Genomic DNA, 27,948 nt, shown 5'->3' on the forward strand with positions numbered 1-27,948 from the left:
TCATGCATGTTTTATGTTATGTTAATAAGCCGAGATGGCCTAGTGGTAAGAACGCGTGAATCTTAACCGATGATCGTGGGTTCAAACCCGGGCAAGCACCACTGAATTTTCATTTGCTTAATTTGTGTTTATAATTCATCTCGTGCTTAACGGTGAAGGAAAACATCGTGAGGAAACCTGCATGTGTCTAATTTCATTGAAATTCTGCCACATGTGTATTCTACCAACCCGCATTGGAGCAGCGTGGTGGAATAAGCTCCAAACCTTCTCCTCAAAAGGGAGAGGAGGCCTTAGCCCAGCAGTGGGACATTAACAGGCTGTTACTGTGACTACTGTGATGTTTTAACTAGAATATCTTAACTTTGGCTGTTCAGTTAAACAATTATTTCGCTCTTTCTGTCATCATTGATTTGAAATTCGAAAGAAGAAGACACAGCATTGTATAACTAATCAACGCTACACAACGTTTATAAGTAAGGTAAGGTCTTTAAATAAGTGTTAAGTTTTTATACTTAATAAAGATAAGCTCTTAAAATTACTAATAAAATGAGAGCATGAGGTGTGGTACACCCTCAAAATATTAAATATAAAAATTGACTGCCTCGTTGGTCTGTCGTCGGAGGTCCTGGGTTCAATCCCCAGGTCGGGCAAATAAAAAGTTATTGGATTTTTCTGTCAGAAAATTGTCAGTAGCATCCCGGAGTCTGGAAGTTGGAAGTGTGTACACTCCCGTGCCTCGGAAAGCACGTAAAGCCATTGGTCCTGCGCCTAAACTCTTTCCGGTCGTGTCGGATTGCCGTCCCATCGGATTATGAGAGTGAGGGAAGAGAGAGTGTACCTGTGTTTGCGCACACACTTGTGCACTATAATATCTCCTACGCAGTTGAATAATCTCTCTTGAGCTTGGCCGACGTGGCCGAAACCAGTCTGGAGGACATTATTATAAAAATTAACATATAACGACATATGTACAATAACATGCAACAGACATAAATATTATACAATATCCTCAGTATGTTAAAATAGCGAAAGGGGATAAATCCTTTGAATTCGACATCGCTGATATTCATACGTCTTTATATATCAAAATGCATATGATATGAAGTGCCCTTTTTATACCTTATATAAAAATTACAGTCTCCTAATATTTTACTATTTCGTTTGGTTTGTCAACAACGATTGACTAAATTGTACAGCGTAAAATAAAACATACCAATATATAATAAAATTTTCGTATCATGACAGAAAGACGAGATATTGCAAAATAAATTTACCCCATTTTTCAAGATGGCGGATAAATCTCACACGAAAGCCTTAAAATACGAAATGACAACGATAACTCCATATACCGTTGATTCATTGAGGCTACTGGCAATAAATTAAAAAAAAAAAACAGTCCATCAACAAATTCCATTGTTCAATATAAAATCATTATTCGAGACATGTACGCAGCGAGACAACAAAGACGAAATTACACGGCAATAGAGCGATCGATGCCCGGATTAAATCTCGAAGGGGGGATTCGGGTGGTGGGAGATGACAGACGTTGATGCAAAAGTCACAAGGACGAGGTTGACGTCTAGCAAGAATTAATTAATTCAGAGAGAATCGAAGAGAATCTGTATCTAATATTATAAATGCGAAAGTAACTGTTTGTTTGTTGCGTTTTCACGGCTAAACCATTTTGATGAAATTCGGTATGAAGAAAGCTTGAACCCCGAGGACATAGGCTACTTTTTAAACACCTGCCCTCCATAACTTGCGGACGAAGCCGCGTGCAAAAACTAGTGTCATATAAATCAAAATCACTTTTATCAAGTTTGCTTTTCAAACGTAATTTTAAATGGTCATTTTACAAGAATATTGTTATTTATATATAATTAAAATGCATCGTTGATCTAAGGCATAACGCATACGGCTGCAGGTCCAAATCAAGAAATTCTCAGATGCGAATTCGGAATAGTGTTGTATTATAAATTAAGATTATATTAATCAAGAACTGTTTGCAGTTTATAATATATTCGTAGTAGAGCTTTTAGCGAATCTTATGGAATATGTAAATCTAAGTTTTGTTTATATGAACTTCTTCGACTGGAATATGCACACACTCGTACTACGCAGTAGTGCACCGGGCTCCGGGCTACGTCAGGAAATGTGGGTCAATTAAAATACTAATAAATCATTATACCATACATTTTGGACATTCATATGCCTGTTTATAAATGTCGTTGGATTAAAAACAATAGCCAATAAATAAAAGAAAACCTACGTATATGTATTATTAAAATAAAATACAATAATATTGTAATAATATTTTAATATATGTAGACTGCACGCGCAAAGGTATAAAATCTATTTATTTACTTTAGGTCTCATACTATTTCAGTCCCAGTTACTTTTTTTGAGTTTTAGTAAATTTATTTTAGTGTTTTTTTCGTATATATGTATAGCTAGCGAGATTCCTTGGTCCCTACCACAGTGTAGTTGAAAAAAAAAAAATATGCGCGCTAATTTAAACCGCCATTTTGTTGGTGGACTGAAAGGTACATTAATTAATTCATAATTGACATGACTTGTGTTAGTTGAATGTGTTCTATTGTGTTATTTGGATTTTTAAGAGTAATTGAGTGAGTAATTTTCATTACTTAGAAGTTTTTATAAAATTACTTCTGGACGCTAAATATATATTTTATTTATGTGTCCAATGTACATATTATGTTATTTTTACTTACCATAAAAACAGCGCATAGTATAAGTGCACAGACGAGTTGAGGAACAGCACTGGGAGGTTCAGGTCTCGTCCAGTGACAGTGTTCGTCCGACTCGCTGGGCGGCGCCACCGGCACCTCAGTATAACTCTCCTGCGACAGAAAAAATAATATTCTAAATTTAAATATAAAATGTGAGACAAACTTTACTTCAACTCTAAGACATTGATAAATAAAAGGAGGTATAAGACCAAAGCGGACCTCGAGAGCGGACCTTTGCTTCTAAATTAAAAAAAGTCCTTGCTACTCTAAATTCTAAATTGCAATACTAATTCTTTCATTTAAGTTAAATAAATGTGGTCATCATAGGACGCTCGGTAGTTGGGAGGCGTAACTTATAAATAAAACATAACTTCGTTAATAATATATGTATGTATTTTTTTCTTATTATAATAATAATATATAGCAAGGACCTATAGAGTATATGTGCACCAATCGCCAAGTACGCACACATACAGGGAGAACAGTGGCGGAGAGACAAGACTGCATATAAGAGCGCCATGCTGTTTCATCATTACCCCCAAGGCGCGCCATTAGACGTTTCACATCAAAACATTTTATTATTTATATACTAGTCAATTTTAAGATATATTTTATTCAATATAACAAGTTCAGATGCATGTATGCACAATATTTACGTGCCTATTTATGTTTTGCTCGGACCCAAATCTTTAATATTCAACTAACGATAAAACTCACTTTTTTATATAATAGGAAGGCGGACGAGCATTTGGGCCACCTGATGATAAGTGGTCACCAACGCCCATAGACATTGGCATTGTAAGAAATGTTAACTATCGCTTACATCACCAATGCGCCACAAACCTTGTGAACTAAGATGGTATGTCCCTTGTGCCTGTAATTACACTGGCTCACTCACCCTTCAAACCGGAACACAACAATACCAGGTACTGCTGTTTTGCGGTAGAATATCTGATAAGTAGGTGGTACCTACCCAGACTAGCTTGCATTAAGCTCTACCACCAGTAAAACTTCTACCAATGAGCAATATCGGATCATAGCCGTAATAAGCACGAAGCTGTTGATGCCTACAAAAGCAGTTTAACGGACCTCGAACGGGACGCATTTCATTTTTCAGTTCAACGAAGCGAATATAATCCGTTATCGATTCTTACATTCTAATATTCTCTATTACGATACTGTGTTGATATTATTATGTATTAAGATTTATATAAATGTATATACCATATAGAATACATAAACAGACGTATATGTTTATCTTTATATATATCATAATTCATTATAATATGTATATACAATTGATAAAATTCAGTGGTTCCTAATTGCAAATCGCATTGAATCACTATTACAAAGCAAAGTCCCTCGTCACGTGTGTCTGTCTTTTTGAACGCGATAAACTCAAAAACTATACAACGGATTTTCATACGGTTTTCACCAATTGTCGGAGTAATTCCTAATATATGTAAATTGGATTAAATTTGGAAAAATAAACATGCCGACTGGGAGCTTTAGTAGTGCCCTGTAAACCAATAGTTATATGTATATGATATAAGCATTCAAAGCCGGGGCGGGTGGCTAGTATAACAAAAGTTTGTTTATCCTCATCCCTCATACCATTATTTTAATGGATTGCCATTTGTAAGACAAGCACAATGCGAAACATTTTTATAAAAGTGCTCTGGCTAAATATAAGTCGAAGGCGGTTACTACAAGTTACAACTCATCTTATTTACATTTATTTAAAAGTATAAATAACATTGTTTCCGGTCGTGTCGGATTGCCGTCCCATTAGATTGACCTATTTATTTATTTTGAGCAGATTACAAGAGTTATATATTTTGCACTATACTTTATACTTGTGCACTATAATATCTCTTGCGCAGTTGGCTAATCTCTCTTGAGACTGGCCGCCGTGGTCGAAATCGGTCCAGAGGACATTATTATTATCATGTTCAGAATAATTTGTGTTTGCAATTAAACTCGTGCAATTAGTCAAATATATAACTGTGTATGTAATTCTGACACATGTATGTACGAGTATAAACACCGACCTGCACCGAAACAGACTTAATTTGTGTTTATAATTCATCTCGTGCTTAACGGTGAAGGAAAACATCGTGAGGAAACCTGCATGTGTCTAATTTCATTGAAATTCTGCCACATGTGTATTCTACCAACCCGCATTGGAGCAGCGTGGTGGAATAAGCTCCAAACCTTCTCCTCAAAAGGGAGAGGAGGCCTTAGCCCAGCAGTGGGACATTAACAGGCTGTTACTGTGACTACTGTGATGTTTTAACTAGAATATCTTAACTTTGGCTGTTCAGTTAAACAATTATTTCGCTCTTTCTGTCATCATTGATTTGAAATTCGAAAGAAGAAGACACAGCATTGTATAACTAATCAACGCTACACAACGTTTATAAGTAAGGTAAGGTCTTTAAATAAGTGTTAAGTTTTTATACTTAATAAAGATAAGCTCTTAAAATTACTAATAAAATGAGAGCATGAGGTGTGGTACACCCTCAAAATATTAAATATAAAAATTGACTGCCTCGTTGGTCTGTCGTCGGAGGTCCTGGGTTCAATCCCCAGGTCGGGCAAATAAAAAGTTATTGGATTTTTCTGTCAGAAAATTGTCAGTAGCATCCCGGAGTCTGGAAGTTGGAAGTGTGTACACTCCCGTGCCTCGGAAAGCACGTAAAGCCATTGGTCCTGCGCCTAAACTCTTTCCGGTCGTGTCGGATTGCCGTCCCATCGGATTATGAGAGTGAGGGAAGAGAGAGTGTACCTGTGTTTGCGCACACACTTGTGCACTATAATATCTCCTACGCAGTTGAATAATCTCTCTTGAGCTTGGCCGACGTGGCCGAAACCAGTCTGGAGGACATTATTATAAAAATTAACATATAACGACATATGTACAATAACATGCAACAGACATAAATATTATACAATATCCTCAGTATGTTAAAATAGCGAAAGGGGATAAATCCTTTGAATTCGACATCGCTGATATTCATACGTCTTTATATATCAAAATGCATATGATATGAAGTGCCCTTTTTATACCTTATATAAAAATTACAGTCTCCTAATATTTTACTATTTCGTTTGGTTTGTCAACAACGATTGACTAAATTGTACAGCGTAAAATAAAACATACCAATATATAATAAAATTTTCGTATCATGACAGAAAGACGAGATATTGCAAAATAAATTTACCCCATTTTTCAAGATGGCGGATAAATCTCACACGAAAGCCTTAAAATACGAAATGACAACGATAACTCCATATACCGTTGATTCATTGAGGCTACTGGCAATAAATTAAAAAAAAAAAACAGTCCATCAACAAATTCCATTGTTCAATATAAAATCATTATTCGAGACATGTACGCAGCGAGACAACAAAGACGAAATTACACGGCAATAGAGCGATCGATGCCCGGATTAAATCTCGAAGGGGGGATTCGGGTGGTGGGAGATGACAGACGTTGATGCAAAAGTCACAAGGACGAGGTTGACGTCTAGCAAGAATTAATTAATTCAGAGAGAATCGAAGAGAATCTGTATCTAATATTATAAATGCGAAAGTAACTGTTTGTTTGTTGCGTTTTCACGGCTAAACCATTTTGATGAAATTCGGTATGAAGAAAGCTTGAACCCCGAGGACATAGGCTACTTTTTAAACACCTGCCCTCCATAACTTGCGGACGAAGCCGCGTGCAAAAACTAGTGTCATATAAATCAAAATCACTTTTATCAAGTTTGCTTTTCAAACGTAATTTTAAATGGTCATTTTACAAGAATATTGTTATTTATATATAATTAAAATGCATCGTTGATCTAAGGCATAACGCATACGGCTGCAGGTCCAAATCAAGAAATTCTCAGATGCGAATTCGGAATAGTGTTGTATTATAAATTAAGATTATATTAATCAAGAACTGTTTGCAGTTTATAATATATTCGTAGTAGAGCTTTTAGCGAATCTTATGGAATATGTAAAAGACATTGATAAATAAAAGGAGGTATAAGACCAAAGCGGACCTCGAGAGCGGACCTTTGCTTCTAAATTAAAAAAAGTCCTTGCTACTCTAAATTCTAAATTGCAATACTAATTCTTTCATTTAAGTTAAATAAATGTGGTCATCATAGGACGCTCGGTAGTTGGGAGGCGTAACTTATAAATAAAACATAACTTCGTTAATAATATATGTATGTATTTTTTTCTTATTATAATAATAATATATAGCAAGGACCTATAGAGTATATGTGCACCAATCGCCAAGTACGCACACATACAGGGAGAACAGTGGCGGAGAGACAAGACTGCATATAAGAGCGCCATGCTGTTTCATCATTACCCCCAAGGCGCGCCATTAGACGTTTCACATCAAAACATTTTATTATTTATATACTAGTCAATTTTAAGATATATTTTATTCAATATAACAAGTTCAGATGCATGTATGCACAATATTTACGTGCCTATTTATGTTTTGCTCGGACCCAAATCTTTAATATTCAACTAACGATAAAACTCACTTTTTTATATAATAGGAAGGCGGACGAGCATTTGGGCCACCTGATGATAAGTGGTCACCAACGCCCATAGACATTGGCATTGTAAGAAATGTTAACTATCGCTTACATCACCAATGCGCCACAAACCTTGTGAACTAAGATGGTATGTCCCTTGTGCCTGTAATTACACTGGCTCACTCACCCTTCAAACCGGAACACAACAATACCAGGTACTGCTGTTTTGCGGTAGAATATCTGATAAGTAGGTGGTACCTACCCAGACTAGCTTGCATTAAGCTCTACCACCAGTAAAACTTCTACCAATGAGCAATATCGGATCATAGCCGTAATAAGCACGAAGCTGTTGATGCCTACAAAAGCAGTTTAACGGACCTCGAACGGGACGCATTTCATTTTTCAGTTCAACGAAGCGAATATAATCCGTTATCGATTCTTACATTCTAATATTCTCTATTACGATACTGTGTTGATATTATTATGTATTAAGATTTATATAAATGTATATACCATATAGAATACATAAACAGACGTATATGTTTATCTTTATATATATCATAATTCATTATAATATGTATATACAATTGATAAAATTCAGTGGTTCCTAATTGCAAATCGCATTGAATCACTATTACAAAGCAAAGTCCCTCGTCACGTGTGTCTGTCTTTTTGAACGCGATAAACTCAAAAACTATACAACGGATTTTCATACGGTTTTCACCAATTGTCGGAGTAATTCCTAATATATGTAAATTGGATTAAATTTGGAAAAATAAACATGCCGACTGGGAGCTTTAGTAGTGCCCTGTAAACCAATAGTTATATGTATATGATATAAGCATTCAAAGCCGGGGCGGGTGGCTAGTATAACAAAAGTTTGTTTATCCTCATCCCTCATACCATTATTTTAATGGATTGCCATTTGTAAGACAAGCACAATGCGAAACATTTTTATAAAAGTGCTCTGGCTAAATATAAGTCGAAGGCGGTTACTACAAGTTACAACTCATCTTATTTACATTTATTTAAAAGTATAAATAACATTGTTTCCGGTCGTGTCGGATTGCCGTCCCATTAGATTGACCTATTTATTTATTTTGAGCAGATTACAAGAGTTATATATTTTGCACTATACTTTATACTTGTGCACTATAATATCTCTTGCGCAGTTGGCTAATCTCTCTTGAGACTGGCCGCCGTGGTCGAAATCGGTCCAGAGGACATTATTATTATCATGTTCAGAATAATTTGTGTTTGCAATTAAACTCGTGCAATTAGTCAAATATATAACTGTGTATGTAATTCTGACACATGTATGTACGAGTATAAACACCGACCTGCACCGAAACAGACTTGTGGAATAAGCACCAAACCTTCCGAAAAGCGCAACATCGGGCGGTGAATACATATATTTTTTTATTTACCGTCAAATGTGGGTTCGCTGCAATAGTTTGTTTATCATTGTTTGCAACCAAACTATACTAAAACTACTCCTTACTTAATACCTTATACTTAACCCTTTGCGTAATGTGATATTTTGGCGCAGGAGGTTGATTCGTAATCCTTACAACGAGTTGGCAAGTGAAACGATTTGTTAAGTTTATAATAGAAAAATATATTAGGGTATTAGAATAAAACGTGACAGACGTTCTCTACGTAACATTTAACATACAAAATGGAAATTAAAAAACAAAAAATTAAAACGATGATGAACAAGATCGTTTCCCGCCATAACCTTTTAATCAAAGTGAAGATATCAAGTCTGTAGCTGTCACATTTCAATCGTCCCGAAGTTGTTTGCAATTCTTGCACGATAAATTAACGATATTTTCTTTCGAGATTATATTTTATATATATAAATATATATATCTCTCTCTCTCGTTCTATTTTTAACTAAATAATAATCTAAATATCTTTTTAATATTTTAAATACAACTCAAACTTTCATTCCTTCAAAAAATAATTATTTTGAAGAGTTAGATTATACGTAATACAACATCTTATCCATATTACGATTACTTACCAATAGTGAAGTTGCTTAAGATTAATCCAGAAGACACTCTTCTCCAGTAGAAAGTAACAAGTTCAAACATACATAATATTTCGACAACAGAGTCGAACCCGGAACTTTTGTCTACTTCGTTTATGGACATAAAGTAAGATAAATTTAACATCATTTTATAATTTTTTTAGCTTGGACCTCTTGGCTGTTTTACCAAACCATGGATACCTACAGTTGCGCCAGAATATCACCGCCACCCATAAGCATTGGCTTTGTAAAAAGTATAAGCATTCCCTTACATCGACAAATTGCTGTTTAGCGATGGAATATTTGATGAACGGGTGGTACCTACCCAGACGAGTTTACAAAGAACCCTACCATTAAATCTTCAAAAGCAATCTTCGTTAAAATGTCCCTTAAATACCTAGTCGTTTAAAACATTAATGGTTCCAACTTTAAAAGCGACCAAGTTAAAAGACGAACTCACAAACAAGAAAACTTACTTAATCTTTGGCAAAGATGAATTATTTATCTCATAAATATAGTTGATAAACAAGATAAGTTCACGTCTTAGGTGTCGGAGATTCATCTCAAAGTTAAGAACTTAAGAACAATGAATATTTTAATTTGGAATTTTAAGCCTTTATTTTTCTACCAACCCGCATTGGAGCAGCGTGATGGAATAAGCTCCAAATCTTCTCCTCAAAAGGGAGAGGAGGCCTTAGCCCAGCAGTGGGACATTAACAGGCTGTTATTGTTGTATTGTTGTAAGCCTTTATTTAACGAATCATTAATCAGTAACTGTTTGTTTTTTTATTACGAGCGTTGCTCACTAGTGGTTCACTGGTTGTAGGGCTTTGTGCAATCAATTCGTGCTCATCTGGGTACGTACCCCCCCACTCATCATATATTCTACCGCAAAACAGCAGTATTTGGTATTGTAGTGTTCCGGTTTGAAGGGTGAGTGAGCTAGTGTAATTACAGGCACAAGGGACATAACATCTTAGTTCCCAAGGTTGGTGGCGCATTGGCGATGTAAGCGATGGTTAAAATTTCTTACAATTCCAATATCTATGGACGTTGGTGACCACTTACCATTAGGTGGCCCATATGCTCGTCTGCTTATCTATTCTATAAAAAGGCTGTTGAAGTCGTTCCTATATATGACTATGTCATATACATGCGAACACATTCTAACTAATATTATTAATGCGAAAGTGAGTTCGTTTTCTTATTTTGCTTGCACGATTAAACTACTCAACCGAACATTATGAAACTTTGCATACATTCAGGAGTACAGAAGAGGTCATACGATACCTAACCCCCCCCCCCCATACCCCGTCACACGCAAGCGAAGCCAACTAGTAAACAATAAAGACTAATTAAAATCATATGTTACTTATCAGGATATAACGCCGATGGGTCTATCTCGGCTAAAAGTTAAATACATGGATATAAAAATATCGTCAACGGTTACGCAATAATTCGAAACATGTCTAAAAGCAAATCATTGAAATCCTTGTTACAAATAAAACACTGTGAGAGTTGAGAACAGACGCGGACTTCGTAAGAAATCACTTATCTTTAGAGGATCGAACCTTTCCGGTTGATTGGACGTTCGCAGCCTCATTACGTAACGTTTTTTCTAAGACAGATCAATGTACTGTATATTTAAATTTACTAATGGTAACTCATTTAACGAAATTCGATCGTAATTCCTTGCTAATAAAAATGAGTATTGACAACATAAAACGCAAAAGCACTGGCGCGATAGAAATTACTTTTTTTTTAAATGGTTTCTCCTGTCTTCCTGATAATGGAAGTTGTGTAGTAAACCAATTTAAAATACACAAACAATAAAAAAATACCGTTTTATTCTTCAAACACATGGAATAATCATGTCAATTATGATAAAATTATAAAAGATGAAATATGAAGATTAAATATAAGAAATAAAAATACATTCTATTTTCAAGGATAGAAATATAAAAGCATAAAATTTTCTCCATAGACAATAATCACGACATCCTGTAATCTTTACATTTCTGATTAATACTTGGTTATTTTGACACAAACTAGATAATTAATTATATTTACAAATAATCTACAGCTGTCTCTAGGTTTCTTTTTATTACTGTAATGATAAAAACTCTATATACAAAAAAAACACATTTCCTATCGCATGTCACCCAGACTTCAAACATACATCATTGTCATCATCAAGAAACATCTTAAATCAGTCAGATGTCGCGCTGTTGAAACGAGACGACTTCGCAAAAAATAATGGCAGTACTTTGTATTAATTATCATATTCCAGTTAAAAGAACTATACGATATTTTAAAGAATAACTAGTAAAATAATATTTAAGCGAAATACATATTTAAATACAATACGACCGATCGTGGTAGATAGAAAAAGCATAGGAAAATGATCGCGGAATGAAATTTGGCTGACTTTCAGGCTCTTATGAGGTCAAAATGTCTTAAATTTTTTTTCTGTATATGCTGTCAGCTCTATTAGCCTTGACAGAATCGCCGTCCGGACGAATACTAAGACTCAAGATGTTGAGAACCCACTTAAGATCTTAGAATTCACAGATCCCAGTTCCTAAGGGTGCCTCTATCAAGCCGGTCGTCCAGAGCTTAGGTTGTCGTTTTATAATATTTCTCCTGTATCCTTAGGTTGTTGTGCAGAAATTACTTTTCAGCAACAAGACCGATTATTTATACAGCTTTATAGGGAACACACCTTACAGTAACAGCCTGTAAATGTCCCACTGCTGGGCTAAGGCCTCCTCTCCCTTTTTTGAGGAAAAGGTTTGGAGCTTATTCCACCACGCTGCTCCAGTGCGGGTTGGTAGAATACACATGTGGCAGAATTTCGATGAAATTAGACACATGCAGGTTTCCTCACGATGTTTTCCTTCACCGAAAAGCACGAGATGAATTATAAACAGAAATTAAGCACATGTAAATTCAGAGGTGCTTTCCCGGGTTTGAACCCACGTTCATCGGTTAAGATTCACGCGTTCTTACCACTGGGCCATCTCGACTTATTACACACCTTATAACATTGTATTCCCTTTATAGGAACAATAAAATACTTTACAAAAAAAAATCGGACTCATCTTTATATCAAATCTCAATTAGCAATTCCTAATCTCAAGGCGAAAAACGCACCAGCCTTGTCACGATTAGACGTTATATAAAGAAGAATTGAGTCTTTAAACAAATAACTATTATTTTAAAGATCAGGTTCTATGAGAAACAAGCACCAAACCTTCTTCTGTGAATGAGAGGAAGCTTAGCCAAGCGGTGGGACAATTAAGTTTTCGTACTTTATCCTATTAATTCGGGTTTGAGCATCATCATCGTCGTCTGTATTTTTTGTCACATAATAATAGTGACCTACTTACCGATTTCGGCTACGGCGGCCAATCTCAAGAGAGATTAGTCAACTGCGCAGGAGATATTAGTGCGTGTGCAAACAAATGTTGCACTCTCTATTACCTAACTCATAATCCGATGGGACAGCAATCCGACACAACCGGAAAGAGTTCAGGCTCATGACCAACGGCTTTACGTGCTTTCCGAGGCACGGGAGTGTACACATTTACTACAGACTCCGGGCTGCTGCTGAGAATTTTCCACTGAAAAACTCAATAACTTTTTATTGGCCGGACCTGGGGTTTGAACCCAGGACCTCCGGGTCTGCGGCCTTACATGTACCACTAGACCAACGACGCAGTCACATAACATTACCATTGAATATAATATATTGCACCAATGACCGAGCGATCGATTTATTGTTATTTATTGAAGAGGAGGGAAAATTACAAAAGAAATTGTTTCCTATAACTATATCAAGTAAACAAGTTCTATCTGTTATAGGAAAGTGCAAGTCGCGTTAGGAACCTGTATTACGACTACAGCATTCTCTGCGTAGTTTTATTACCTGACCGGACTTTGCACTAGTAAAAATACATTTATATTTTACATACTACAATATATTATTTATAAATATCATAATAAAGTAAGTTAATATTTATTTTATCTAAAAGTAAAAAAAAAAGTAAACAACCTGTAAATATTTAAACGTTTGGAGTTTATTATATTACCACCACGCTGATCTAATGCGGGTCGGTGGTTACACATGTGCCAGAATGTCAGTGAAATTAGACACGTGCAGGTTTTCTCACGATATTTTTCCTTCACCGCCGAGCACGATATTAATTATAAGCACTTTAGCACATGAAAATTGAGCGTTGGCTCGATGTGTTTGAACCCGCCAATCGTCAGCTAAGTAGCACGCATTCTAATCACTAGACAAGCTCTATCTTATCTATATATAATGATATTATTATATTATATATATAAACAAGCAAAAAGACAAACAGTTCAGTACCTTTTACTGCATTTTTTGTAATTTGTTATTTTTTGTTGATATAAACGATGTCATGATCAATAAAAAAATATGGATATTAAATCAGTAAAAACAATTCGAAACCTACAAATTCATGTGCGTTTCCCTCAAAATTTTCAATAATAATTATGGTCGAATTTCACTTAACGCAGAACACTGCCAATACAAATATAATAACGAATATCGGTGTCTGCGTCTGTTTGAGATTAATATACTTCGAAACCGCATTACCGATTGCCTTGAAAGTCAGCACATATAACTCGCCGCTAGATGGCGCTGTAGCACACCAACTTCTATACCGTTCAATCAATCATCATAACTATTGGTAAACTAGTACCCGTACCCCTTTTCACCCGCGTATATAGAGTTGAGGGATAATTCAGGTGTTAAATATTAAAAACACTTCAAGCTTGCTTCGTACCAAATATTAACAAAATCGATTCAGTGGTTAAGACGGAAAAGCGTATCAAACACATATACATTTAGTTACTTTCGCATTTATAATATTGGTATATATAGACCACATGTATAGTACATGCAAGTGTGTAGTACATACAAGTGACTATTTAGTTTTTTTTTTTCAACAGACCATACATTTTAAGACATTTTTGTAAATGGAAACTTTGTTGGTTAAGTAATAGAATTAAACTGACAAACGTTTGTTTCCCCAAATAAAAATAAAAATATCTAGATATATATTCTCAAAAAGCTCTACATATATTCTGCTGGGAGATTTTCCTGACCTAGATCCGGAACCAATAAATATTCCCATATTCAACAATCCGTATTATTTTAGCGCTTCAGATTGTAATCAACGGTATTTCAATTTGTGCAATACTCGGATTCTATATTTAACAAATCGTTATTGTACATCCGTTTTTTTTTATCTAAACTAATATTATAAATGCTAATATAACTGTATGTCTGTTACGCTTTCAAGGCTAAACCACTTAATCGATTTTGGTAAAATTTGGTATGAAACAAACTTGAACCCCAAAGACGGATAGGGGTTGTTTTTACCGAATACTCGCCCATCTCCCCCTAAAACGCGAGCGACATTGCGGGAGAATAATGGTATAATATATCCTGTGACATTTTTTCACACAAGGCCATCTGATCCCAAATTAAGCTTGTACAGAGCTTTTACTATGGAAACCAGACAACTGATATACTATTTTTCTTTTGTAAATACATACTTATATAGATAATTACACCCAGACTCAGGACAAACAGACATGTTCATGCACACAATTATCTGTCCTGGGTGGGAATCGAACCCACGACCTTCAACGTGAAAGGTAAGCCAACAACCACGCCAACCGGCTCGTCAGACGATATGGTACGTAAGTGGTATATACATTAGCGCTGTAAGAAATACTAACAGTCCCTAAATCGCCAATGCGCCATCAACTTTGGGTTGCAATGCTATGTTCCTTGTGCCTGTAGATACTCTAGCCCTTCAAACCGGATTACAACAATACTAAGCACTGCTGCTTGGCGGGTGAGACGCACCCAGACGGGCTTGCACCAAGCGCTAGTAACCGATAGCTTTTTAAGTGCTTACGTCACATACATATAAATTCGAAACCTACGAAGCGTTTTTATTGGGACACTTAAATTACGCTTCGTAGACTAATCGTTTCTTGAATATGATAACCGGACATAAAATAAATTATTTATTATGAATATCGATATTTATTGAAACTCGCTTTTATGGCTTGTTGCAATGCTTGTTGCAATACTGGTCGAATGTTATGCGATCCAATAAGAAGAAAGAATAGAAAACTTTATTGATTACTTCATACGTACAATGTTTCGTCTTATTCGTTTCAAAGACATAACTACTTTGAAAGAACGAGACAGGATATATGTAGTTATTACATTAGACGACTTACGTACTTATACGTTTGACAAAGAGTGAAAATAGATTTTGGCACAATTTCATTATATTTATAATATCTAAATTTTTGAGGATAATCTTCAGATGTTTTAGTATAATTTCCAATTAATTTCAACAATTCTTACGCTTATTTAATTTGTATATTATTATTAATAATCACCTTATAATATTAATTAGTTATAAATGATTTTTTTTCTGTAAAAAATTGCATTTGCGTTCATAAAAGACATTACACGTAGGTCATCTTTAAAAGCTTATATAAATACAAAATGAGCCAAATCGTTAGACGTTTCCGAGGCACACAAAATATAATACGAAAATGCTCATTTGCAAAGATTTCAATATTACATTTTCTTATATACGTTTCTATACAAAAAACCCAATAATTCGTTATCAGTTCGACCCAGAGTTCCATTTTTAAAAACCAATGAGAAAACGTCACACAGACTTGTTTTATTTACAACCAGTCCGTAATGTTAAGCGAGCCAACGACCAATTAGGAGGAAAATATCCCACTACCCGCGCCAAGCAATTTACTCGCTGTTACGTAATACCTACATAGTGTTTGGAAAAAATCTAGGCTAAGAGTTAAATTGGAAAGCGGAAATGGTATTTATTACGTTTATTTTGCAATACATTTTTTTTTTGTTTTTGTATCTCCAGACGTGTTGTCCGTGCCTTTGGTATATTTATATTATTTTAATGCGATTTTAATTATTACCAAGCAGAATCACAATCTACGTTTCAGGATTAAAAAATATTGACGTCGCAGAGTTCAGATGACTAACTAATGACTCTGAGTGTGTGCCATTTGACTTCTTCAGAGGAATTAATTGTCTTATTGGGATTGTTTTAGTCTGATTTCCTCTGATCCGGGTGGTATTCTGCGTCTTACCATCTCTCAACCATATCTCTATTACGGATCGCCATTTTTAGGTTCAAATCTCGAATCTCCTTGGTAGTCGCCATTTGTGCATTTTGTGCGATGTTGTGCGTTTGTGTGTTCGTTAACTAGTTTAATGATTGTTTTGCGTTAGAATTAGTCACGTATATACCAATACCAGTAGAAATGCTTTTTTGAGAAAATATGTTTTTTTAATACTGTTTAACGTACGAATCGAAAAAATTATCTTGTCTATCAATGCATCAGAGTCGGATGAATTTATCTTCATGAAAAGATATTTTCAAATATGAGTGAGGATCCATAGTAGTCATTTTTTGTCAGCCCTCGCAGATCTATTAGATGACTATACTTATGTTTACAGAATTACTTGTTTACCCTATGTCCTTTTCGGTACAGAAAAAAACACCACCAATCTCCTTTTATTTTTAATCATAAAATCATAGAAATTGGTAGGCATATTGCGCTATATCATCCTTATTTATGTAGACACCAACATTCTTACAAAGCCTCGTCTTCAATCGCAAGAGAAGCCGTGGACGTAAGCCAGTTGTAACAAAAACCTAAATCAACTTGACGTCCGCACCCGACTTAAAATTGAGTAATAAAAGACTTAGAAATTGATTTGTTCATTAGCACTAATGACATTGATATCTTATATACCACAGAACATTGGCTCTTAAAATACCAATTAATGTTTAATGTTAATGGTCACCAGTTAGCTAATCTGGTCAGTAGAAATATAGCAATACGCGGTGGCTCATTAATAGTCATCAGTAAAAAAATCAAGTTTAAAGAACCTAAGGATGTTGTGAGCCTTTCTATTGAGCAGACTATTGAAATAGCCTGTGCAAAGCTTGAGCGTGTCATTGTTTAATGCGTATACAGACCTCCCAGTGGGTTATATGAATTATTTGAGAAAGTAATGGAAAATGTACCGTTAAAATTATGTGGCTCTAATAAATATATCTTTGTTTGCGGTGATTTCAACGTCAACTTATTAACTTATTACTAGAAAACTGTAGTATAAGTATTAGATTCAGATCTCTATCAAATTCATATAACCTTGTTATCTTGTTCCTAGAGCCAACCAGAATCACTGGATCGATTGCTACATGTATTGATAATATTTACTAATTGTGTACCACATCATAAACATATTATAAATATATTAAGTTAATGGTTAATGGTCGGACCATTGTGGACAGTTGGCCTCACTTAATTCAAAAATAAAAATTAATAATTAAGAAATAAAACAAACATATGTACCAATCAATATGAATCGAATGCAGAAGTTCAGAAGTAATATTATGGCAAAACTCTCATATTTACCATTACATGACAATTCTAATGTGTTTTATAACATTATTTTTAAATTAATTAAAATGAATTCAATGCCATATTTACTTCAAAGACAGACAATTCAAGGAGTTTTCTCACATTTAATGATTGGGCGACTGATGGAATTCATAAGAGTAGGCAAAGGTTGTATGAACTATATAATGCAAGGACTTTTACTGGTGGTAGGGCTTTGTGCAAGCTCGTCTGGGTAGGTACCAACCGCTCATCAGATATTCTACCGCAAATTAGCAGTACTTGATATTGTTGTGTTCCGGTTTGAAGGGTGAGTGAGCCAGTGTAATTACAGGCACAAGGGACATAAAATCTTAGTTCCCAAGGCGCATTGGCTATGTAAGCGATGGTTGACATTTCTTACAATGCCAATGTCTAAAGGCGTTAGTGACGACTTACCATCAGGTGGCCCATATGCTCGTCCGCCTTCCTATTCTATAAAAAAAAATCACAACCGGTCCCCTTTTTTCATTAACCATGTAAGTGCTTACTCTAAATTATTTAAACGAGTGTGCTCAATTGCCAAGTCGTTGCACATTAAAAAAAAATCGTAGACGCACCAAATAAAATAAAAATGTCGTGGAAAATTATTAATTGCGGAACCGGAAGAGTTAAAAATAACATCTCTGATTTCAACCTATCCATTGATAATAAGCCAATTAATTCTGATCGGGATGTTGCTACTCTTTTTGAAAATTTTTTTACTGACGTTGCAATTTCGACTACCAAATCACTCAATTCCTCTCCTACCGTCGCTGAATCGTTACTAAATGGAATATTTGCTTTAACTTTAATACTGTAAGTGTTAAAGATATAATAAGAACTTTCAACTCATTGGATGTTAAGAAAACGGCCGATCTGTGGGGTATCTCTGTTAAGGTCGTCAGGTCGGTTATTGATGTAATTGCACCTTATCTCGTTATTATATTTAATAATTGTATTCTTAGTGGCGTGTTTCCTGACCTAATATAAGGTAATTCCAATTTTCAAATCTGGTAGTACTTCAGACCCCAACAATTATAGACCCATCTCTGTACTACCAACGCTTAGCAAGATTTTTGAAAAATGAATGCTCAACCAAATGTTAGTACATTTTGATACATACAAGTTGCTGCACAATAAACAATTTGGCTTTACAAGGGGTCGCTCGACAACCGATGCTGGTGTCGAGCTCGTTAAAAATATTTATAGAGCCTGGGAAGAGTCACAGGATGCCATAGGGATATTTTGTGACTTCTCTAAGGCTTATGATTGTGTGCAACATGACACGTTGATCAGGAAGCTACGTCACTATGGGATTAAAGACACAGCACTCAGCCTCCTGATTTCGTATTTGAGCAATCGGATTCAGAGGGTTGACATAAATGGAAAGAGATCTCCCAGGGCTCCAGTTGGTGTGGGGGTCCCTCAAGGATCTATTCTTAGTCCATTTCTGTTCCTCATTTATATAAATGACTTGCCACATCTACTAAATAACAAACATGAGATAGTATTGTTTGCTGATGACACTTCCTTGATTTTTAAAATAAAAAGACGTTTATTAATGTATGACGAGGTCAAAAATGCTCTCTCTGAAATAGTACATTGGTTTAGTGCTAATATATTACTGTTAAACAGTAAAAAGTCTAAATGTATTAAATTTAGTACTCGCACCGTGAAATTTGTAAAAACGAATGTACTTTTAAATGGGGAATTTCTTGGTATCACCATAGATTCTAAGCTTCAATGGGGCCCTCATATTAATAAATTGGCAAATAGACTCAGCTCTGCAGCTTTCGCAGTAAAAAAAATTAGAATGTTGACTGATGTAGATACGGCTCGCCTAGTGTATTTTAGTTATTTCCACAGTATAATGTCTTATGGCATTCTAATCTGGGGTAATGCAGCCGATATTATACGATTTTTGTACTGCAGAAGAGGGTTATTCGTGCAATTTATAACCTGAGCTTAAATTTAAAACCTGAATTTAAAGAAATTAAAATAATGACTGTCACTTCTCAATATATATTTGATAATGTTATGTACTTTGACTTTGACACACACAAATATGTCCGTCCGTCCATCCGTGCATCGAGCTGGCGACGTAAAGCATTTAATTATCTCGGGTTAAGTCCTATTCATTATTTAACCCGATAGTTAACTCAGTTACCTCGTTAACCCATCGCTGCACGCTATCTCGTGATCTCTGACTTTACGGTGAGGTTTAAACGAACGATTAATAATGCAAGATTGTAGGGAACGGAGATATATGTAGTTTACGCGTGTATGACAGAGACGCACTGACATAATAAATAACTCACAAGAATTTAAAAAAAGTGTAAATAACAAATGTTACGCTGACGTCATCTGACGCTCGAAATCTTACGCTTACTCGTCTGACGCTCGAAGTGTCAGTTAACGTGTTTACATATAAAAAATAATGTCATATTTGTGCAAGCTCGTCTGGGTAGGTACCACCCACTCCCCAGATATTCTACCGCAAAACAGCAGTACTTGGTATTGTTATATTCCGGTTTGAAGGGTGAGTGAGGTGGCCCATATGCTCGTCCGCCTTCCTATTCTATAAAAATATATTTAAAAAGACTAAGCGTTATTAATATGATTACCATAGACGCGTATTTCCGTTGTACGCAAGGCCAGATGTACATCGCAAGGTTGTGTTGCTAATCGCATATAATTTTAACCGACATCGACATTAAAAAGGGAAGTTTATTTTTTGCACTCGTCTGTATATACACGATTTCTATACTTCTTTAACGTGCGATTGGCTGCTTAAGACGTTGATTGTTTAAGTTATATTATTAAGAAAATATTATAATATTATATTAGTAAGAATTCTTATGTATTAATAGAACAAGTTTATTACTTTTATTCATTATGTTCTTTGATTTTTCAGATAAAACTATATAATTTGAAAAAGATTAAATAATAATCAATGCACGAACAAAGTACCGACTCTCAAAAAAGGCTCTCCTAAAAAATTTTAGTTATAAATCTAAGTTATTTTCTTTTCCTTTCACGTAAAAAATATTTAAAAGATTTTTATAACACTTATATAATAATTTATTTCCTAGGTCTCCTATATAGGTAACTTTTATCTTTGTAAATTTATCACAATTTTTATTTAATAAATTACATAATTTTAATATATATGTGCGATATCATGAGTGCGAGTGTTGTGTGTTCTTGCTTCTTTGTGTGTGTATGTGCCATTGTTTTGAGATTCTTATAATAAAGTATGGTTTAATAAATGTTACGTTTCGTTATAATCTAATTTGAATAAGGTCGGTGTGACTAACTTCACTTTCTTCAGTGTCAAATGGTAACGTTTAAACTGCGGTTGAATTATACAGCGAAGTTACCATCCGGTAAGAATATTGTTTTTTTTTTTTTAATTTAATTTTTAAATTGTGGAATTTGACAAATAATTCCTACGTTGCATAATCTATAAGGTAAGTGTCGATGTTTCGAATAATAATGAGTATATATAATTTAATATAAATTTCAAAATAGCGACAAAAATACACCTTACCTTTAAACAGCTGACCTTTTAATAAAATGTTATAAAGAGGTAACTTCAAACGTTTTTAACTCGCAACGTAAGGCAATTCAGCGTAAAGTCATTTATTCTAAGGAGCTTATATACATGGCTTATGTAAAGCCGATTAAAACTTATCTCGACGTCAACACTGAACGTAAACATGGTTTTTTAGATGCAATCTGTTTTTGATTCTTGATAATATTGTTTAACATAACCATTTAATATTTCTTAGTACCAGCGTCTACGAGTGGTGATGACCAGTCACCACCATATGGCCTATTGGCGGTCTTTTTTTTATAGCATAAAATGGCGGATATGGGCATTGGCGGCATTGGCATTGTAAGAAATGTTAACCATCGCTTACGTCACCAATGTGCCACCAACCTTGGGAACTAAGATGTTATGTCTCTTGTGCCTGTAATTACACTGGCTCAACAATACCAAGTACTGCTATTTTGCGGTAGAATAACTAATGAGTGGGTGATACCTACCCAGACGAGCATCCACAAAGCTCTCCCACCAGTAATACTAACTAGGTCTGCCTACTGACTTTAAATAAAATGCAACCGTTTCGAAATTGTTTTAGTATACATACTCTTAACCAATTAAAATGAATATGTTAATTATTTACAATAAAATATCCTGTATGAAATTAGCCTATATATTATAATAGACTAGAGACTCTGACGACATTAATGCAAAATTTTATGATTATAATATTAACGTCGCTGAAACTAGCCTACAGAGCTAGCCGACAGATGACATTCCTGAGCCTAAACTTTTCTACGCGACTGTACTGTACTTTGTTGCTTATATAACTCTTGAACGCGTTAACTTAGAAACTTGAAATTTTGTATGCAAGTCAATAAAAGACACCCAACAGAGATAGTTATGCAGAAAAATGCAGCGCAGAAATTTTTTGCATTTTTTTTTAATTTTTCCTGCGGTAAAGTAAGCGCGGTCTATTGAGCATGGCTACTATGCATATAACTTGCATACAAAATTTAAGCAACAAAGTACATTACAGTATCAGTAAGATTTTCTAGGTATATATACATATATACCTAGAAAATCTTAAACAGAATAATATTATTAATTTAAATTTTAATATAAGCTGTTAATTTAGTTAATTAATTTTAATTATCTGCGGCGTTTTATTTTATTAAATAGGAAGTCAACGCTGTATACAATTTTGTTTCTTATTCTAGACTAAAATAAATAACTTAAATATAAAAATTGCATACCTCACTTATAGGCTAACTTAACATGCGTAGGAATAAAAAAAAAGTACATTCTTTGTTATAAAACTTAAAAAAGAACTAAATTACGTAAGCAACAAAAAAAAAGAAAGAGGACCTATTTATAAAAACAAAATAAAACATGCAAAAATTATAACAAAAAAAAAGAAGTAATGGTCGTTATAAAAAATTGTCAAATTAATGTAAATAAACAAATTTATGAACTTACTATGACATACATATTAAAAGTATTTACATATTAAATTAAATAAACAAAGGGTAACGCTAAGAGGTTAGATACTTTTTAATTTGTCTTTTATTTATATTTTTATATGGTCAAATACTCTGCCTGAGGTGTGTATGAGGGTGTATTGACTTTGCAAAGTCGGAACTGAGTGTTATATGTTTACATCCTTGTGTTTATATAACGATTTTCGCTGTTTCTATAAAAAAAATGGTCTATATTACTGTGAATCATGATAATATTGTTATAAATATATTACTGTAAGCAACCCTACTCAAAAACATCCCGTATGGCGATCCCGCAGGGCTTCATATTTATAAAAAATATTAAATGTTTGACAAGAAACGTATGACAAATGATCAATCTACACCAAAACGATTCAAAATCTATTCTAGTGACTGACATTACTATAACATACGAGTTTTATAACATATCAATTGAATTACATAAATATTATGTAACAAATTTAAAAAGATTAGAAATGCTACAAAACACTTTCATCCACTTATGCCTTTTAATTTGTCCCTATACACATTCACAGCTTAAAACGTAGTGGATTAATGGTCTATGTAATAATGTCCTCCAGACCGATATCAGGCATGGCGGCAAATCTCAAGACCGATTAGCCAACTACGCAGGATATATTATAGTGCACAAGTGTGTGCGCAAACTCAGGTGCACTCTCTATTCCTTAACTCTCATAATCTGATGGGACGGCAATCCGACACGACCGGAAAGAGTTCAGGCGCAGGACCAACGGCTTAACGTGCTTTCCGAGGCACGGAAGTGTACACACTTACAACTTCCAGACTCGGGGCTGCTACTGAGAATTTCTGACAGAAAAACCCAATAACTTTTTAGTGGCCCGACCTGGGAATTGAACCCAGGACCTCCGGGTGTGCGTTCTTACATCCAGCCACTAGACCAACGAGGCAGTCAAGTCAGTTATTGTAATACACCTCGAAGGTACAAGTGTGCCAACTATGAATTTGCAACTAGACCTTTAAATAAATATGCATCGATTTCCCGCTAAATATTTTTCTGACATGGCTCTCGCACTTATCAATAATACATTCCGATTTCATTTATATTTTGATTCATTTCTTCTATAAAAAACAATCTTAAATCTTATGATAATTTTTGCTGAAAATTTACGTGTCTAGTTTGACTATGCATTGTTATATATAGGGTTGCAAGTACTATGAACATAATGACGGTAGTGGGATTTCTTTTTCGATTGTATGTATAATGTTGGGCCTATTGGCCGCTACAGCGTCATCGGGCGTGAGGGCGAGTTCTAGACTCCGCCTTGAAATTTGAGACTTCTCGGGTTCCACGACGTCTGCCTGGTCTGGTCTATGTACACGAATAACTAATTAATTCAAAAACTTAAAACTGCTAATAATAAAAATACTATTTCAAATCATCTTCTTGTTTTATAACGCCTACTTACACTTATCAAATGATTAATACACTATTCGCAATTTGCTAAAGTCAAAACTTCTTAATATCGTTGGGAATAGATTCATGGCTTCGTGTCACCGACATGCTAATGTAAATATAATTAAATCGTTGAAAGTACAAATATTATCGTGGAAATTAATGAGGATAACAATTATTGCAATTAATGTAAATGCTAACAGTATATACAAATAACATAAGTGTATTTAACTATTATTTAAATAAATTAAGCTGTATTAATATTTTGTACCGAGTTTGCGACATACTGTTTATTTTGACGAATAAAAAGCTATATAATAAAAAAGGGGTAGACTTATTACTCGGGAGTGCCAATAGATGTGGAAATTGGACAAATATTAAAAAGAGTTTCAAGATTTCACTTCTATCGGCAATCCCTAGAACCGCTTGTTTGAAAATGTTCTGGATTTTATAATTTATAACTTTTTTATGTTTGAACGTAATGATATTAGGCCATATTACACATACATATAATTTAGGTACTAAAATTAAAATGAAATATTACGGAAGCCGAGATGGCCCAGTGGTAAGAACGCATGAATCCTTACCGATGATTGTGGGTTCAAACCCGGGCAAGCACCACTGAATTTTCATGTGCTTAATTTGTGATTATAATTCATCTCGTGTTTTTTACGGTAAAGGAAAACATCGTAAGGAAACCTGCACGTGTCTAATTTCACTGAAAATTCTGCCACAAATGTATTCCACCAACCCGCATTGGAGCAGCGTGTTGAAATAAGCTCCAAACCTTCTTCTCAAAAAGGTAGAAGAGGCCTTTAGCCCAGCAGTGGGACATGCACAGGCTGTCGCATACATACATTACGGTTTAATTCATGAAATAAATTATTTATGGAAACAGTAGTTTGTTCAAAAATAATGATAACTAATTTTTCAAAAGCAATTTCACATTTTTGTTTTTTTTATCAGTCTAGGCATAAGTCGCCCTAATAAATAACGTTCGATACGGTTTTAAGCAATGGAAAAACATATTTGACATACCCACACACACTATAACACACATTATACATACAAATGTATGTTTATATTGCTATGTAGTCCACGCACGTCCACTAATACAAGGCTTTAACCGTATAAGCGTTGCCTTCATATTAGATTCACGGTGTACAAGTTACTTTGATTATAAATTACTTTTCGATAACATACAATCAAAAACAAAGCCATAATATTTCATTTCAATATAATTAAGAATATATAGTTAAGAATCGATACGTCAAACGATTGTTATTCTCTATCCGGGACTACAGTTTTCCGAGCAAGAAAATTAAAGTATCAATCCTTAATAACAAAATTTTATTTTTATTTAAAAAAAATGAAAAAGTTCATGATAACTGTAGCTCAATTCAATTATCACACAGTGAAATAACCATACTACACAACATAATAACTTTCATCATTTTAAGATTGTTATAAACACTTATTTATTTATATATATATATATATACACGCGTTAGAAAAAAACGACAACATTTCGTTTAAGGAATTAAACAGTTCCTTTTTTGTTCATTTAACTCTTTCATTCAAATTGACATGTCTATATAAAAGAATGAAACAAAACTGACGAATAAATTCATTAGTGAACCGATCCAACGATGTTTGTTTATTGGCATTTGGCGCAGAATGATTTTTCACTTGAGTGAATGTTCTTCAGAGTGAACATATGTCGGGCGATGATAGTGTACAGAATGGCGAACAGAGGGATCACATGACTCGTTGCTAGTTGCACAATAATATTTACATAAGTCTAATAATTGTAAGAACTGTTAAGTTTTTAACATTACTTATAAAACAGTTTGTTTATATTATTAAAAATTATATGCGCTGATCATAATATTTTTTTTATATCCTGGGACTTTATTCACACCCAGCCATCTGATCGCAAACTAAGCAGAGCTTGTACTATGGAAACAAGACAACTGATATACTAAGAATACTACTTTTCTTTTGTAAATACATACTTATATAGACAATTATACCCAGAATCAGGACAAACAGACATGTTCATGCACACATATGTCTGTCCTGAGTGGGAATCGAACCCACAACCTTCGGTGTGAAAGGCAAGTATCTACCAACTACGCCAACCGGACAACAATTTGGCTAGGTTTATTATAAACTAGCTTCCGCCCGTGCCCGTGCATGATTAAATCTCTATCTCGGTTTCAAATTACCTTCTTTCATTCGTGATAAACTGTATAACAAATGACTTTCTAGAAGGTTCTTCGGGATATAAAAATACATTCAATAACATGACGATTATCATGGACATATAATATCCATCTTGAATAACGAATATTTTAACCGAAATCAACATCACAAGTTACACAAATTCAACACAAACATTTTCAATTAGAAATAAAATCTGCGACCTGGTACCAAAAGGTTAATAACCAAAATAGAAATAATACTTTTAATAACCAACATAAAAAAAACAGATGATATAAATATAACGTTATATATAACGTAATATGTCTATTTGTATGAGTAATGTTAGTCTTATGTCGATTAAGCACAAATATATTTTTAATGATTTAACAAATGGCAGAATGTGGTATACATTTGACTCAATTTCCTTTGTCCCTTTTAGCACCAGACCACAGAATTGTTAACAATAATAGAAAAAAACAACGACCAAACTCACTCGAATCTGTTTCATCTTGACGGCAACGATGAAAATTTATTATAATTTATACAATAACAACGTCGTAGAATCAAAGCGAATTGTAAATTAAATTTTATGTCACTGCGGCGACAGACTTTATATCATAATGAGTCAAGAAATGCGGGTAGGGGTGGAAATATTCTGATTGTTTCTGGGTGATTTAGTTTGTTATGAAAATTGCTTTTACTAAATATTAACAAGATGTCGAAATTAAAATCAAACGTTAAAACAAGTTTACTTTCACAATTTTATGATACTGGCTGTGCTGTCTCATCTTCTTATGAGTGAAATAAAAATTTATTTTGTTAAAAAATCTTGGATTCTAAATCGCAGCGACCATCAATTGGTCCAGACTTTTAGATCAGCGATTCGCCCAGAAGATATATATATATATATATATATATATATATGATTAATATTAAGTTTAATTAAATAAAATAGTGAGAACGTTATTAAATTCCAACAACAATTTTTTTTAATCAATTATATATATTTTTTGTACATATGGCAACTTTTAAAAAAGCACGTGTTAACGCGCTCACAGTAAGAAAAGCCAGTGCCCTACCCAGAACATGTGAATTATAATTATTAAATCAAAATATCGATCAAAAAAAAAACTCATATCTGAATATAGTTTAATCCATGCACCCCACTCTTTTTTCCATTGTCTACAGTGTAGGTGTACAATTTAAGCCGTAATAGTGGGGCGCGTCTTCGTGAATGGAACTAACTATAGCTGCATGAAAAAGTACACAAAATAATGTTTTATGCGCTTAATTTGTCTTTATAATTCATCTCTTGCTCGGCGGTAAAGAAAATCATTGTGTCTGTTGAAAGTCTGTAACATGTTTGACACCAACCCGCTTATAAGCAGGCGGAATTTTCTTAAA

The 27,948-nt window shown here is 34.3% G+C and overlaps 1 protein-coding gene across 1 annotated transcript in view; it reads right to left on the bottom strand.

Annotated features, from left to right (window-relative positions):
• The window catches only part of LOC126777079 (zinc transporter 2-like), a 48,222-nt gene that overhangs the window by 11,503 nt on the left and 8,771 nt on the right, over positions 1-27,948 (bottom strand). Inside the window, exon 2 of the mRNA XM_050499960.1 lies at positions 2,733-2,861. Within this exon, the coding sequence (XP_050355917.1) occupies positions 2,733-2,861 (129 nt within the window). The remainder of the gene's footprint in view (positions 1-2,732; positions 2,862-27,948) is intronic.

The sequence above is a fragment of the Nymphalis io genome, chromosome 22, assembly GCF_905147045.1.
Source record: "Nymphalis io chromosome 22, ilAglIoxx1.1, whole genome shotgun sequence".
NCBI classification, from domain to species: domain Eukaryota; kingdom Metazoa; phylum Arthropoda; class Insecta; order Lepidoptera; family Nymphalidae; genus Nymphalis; species Nymphalis io.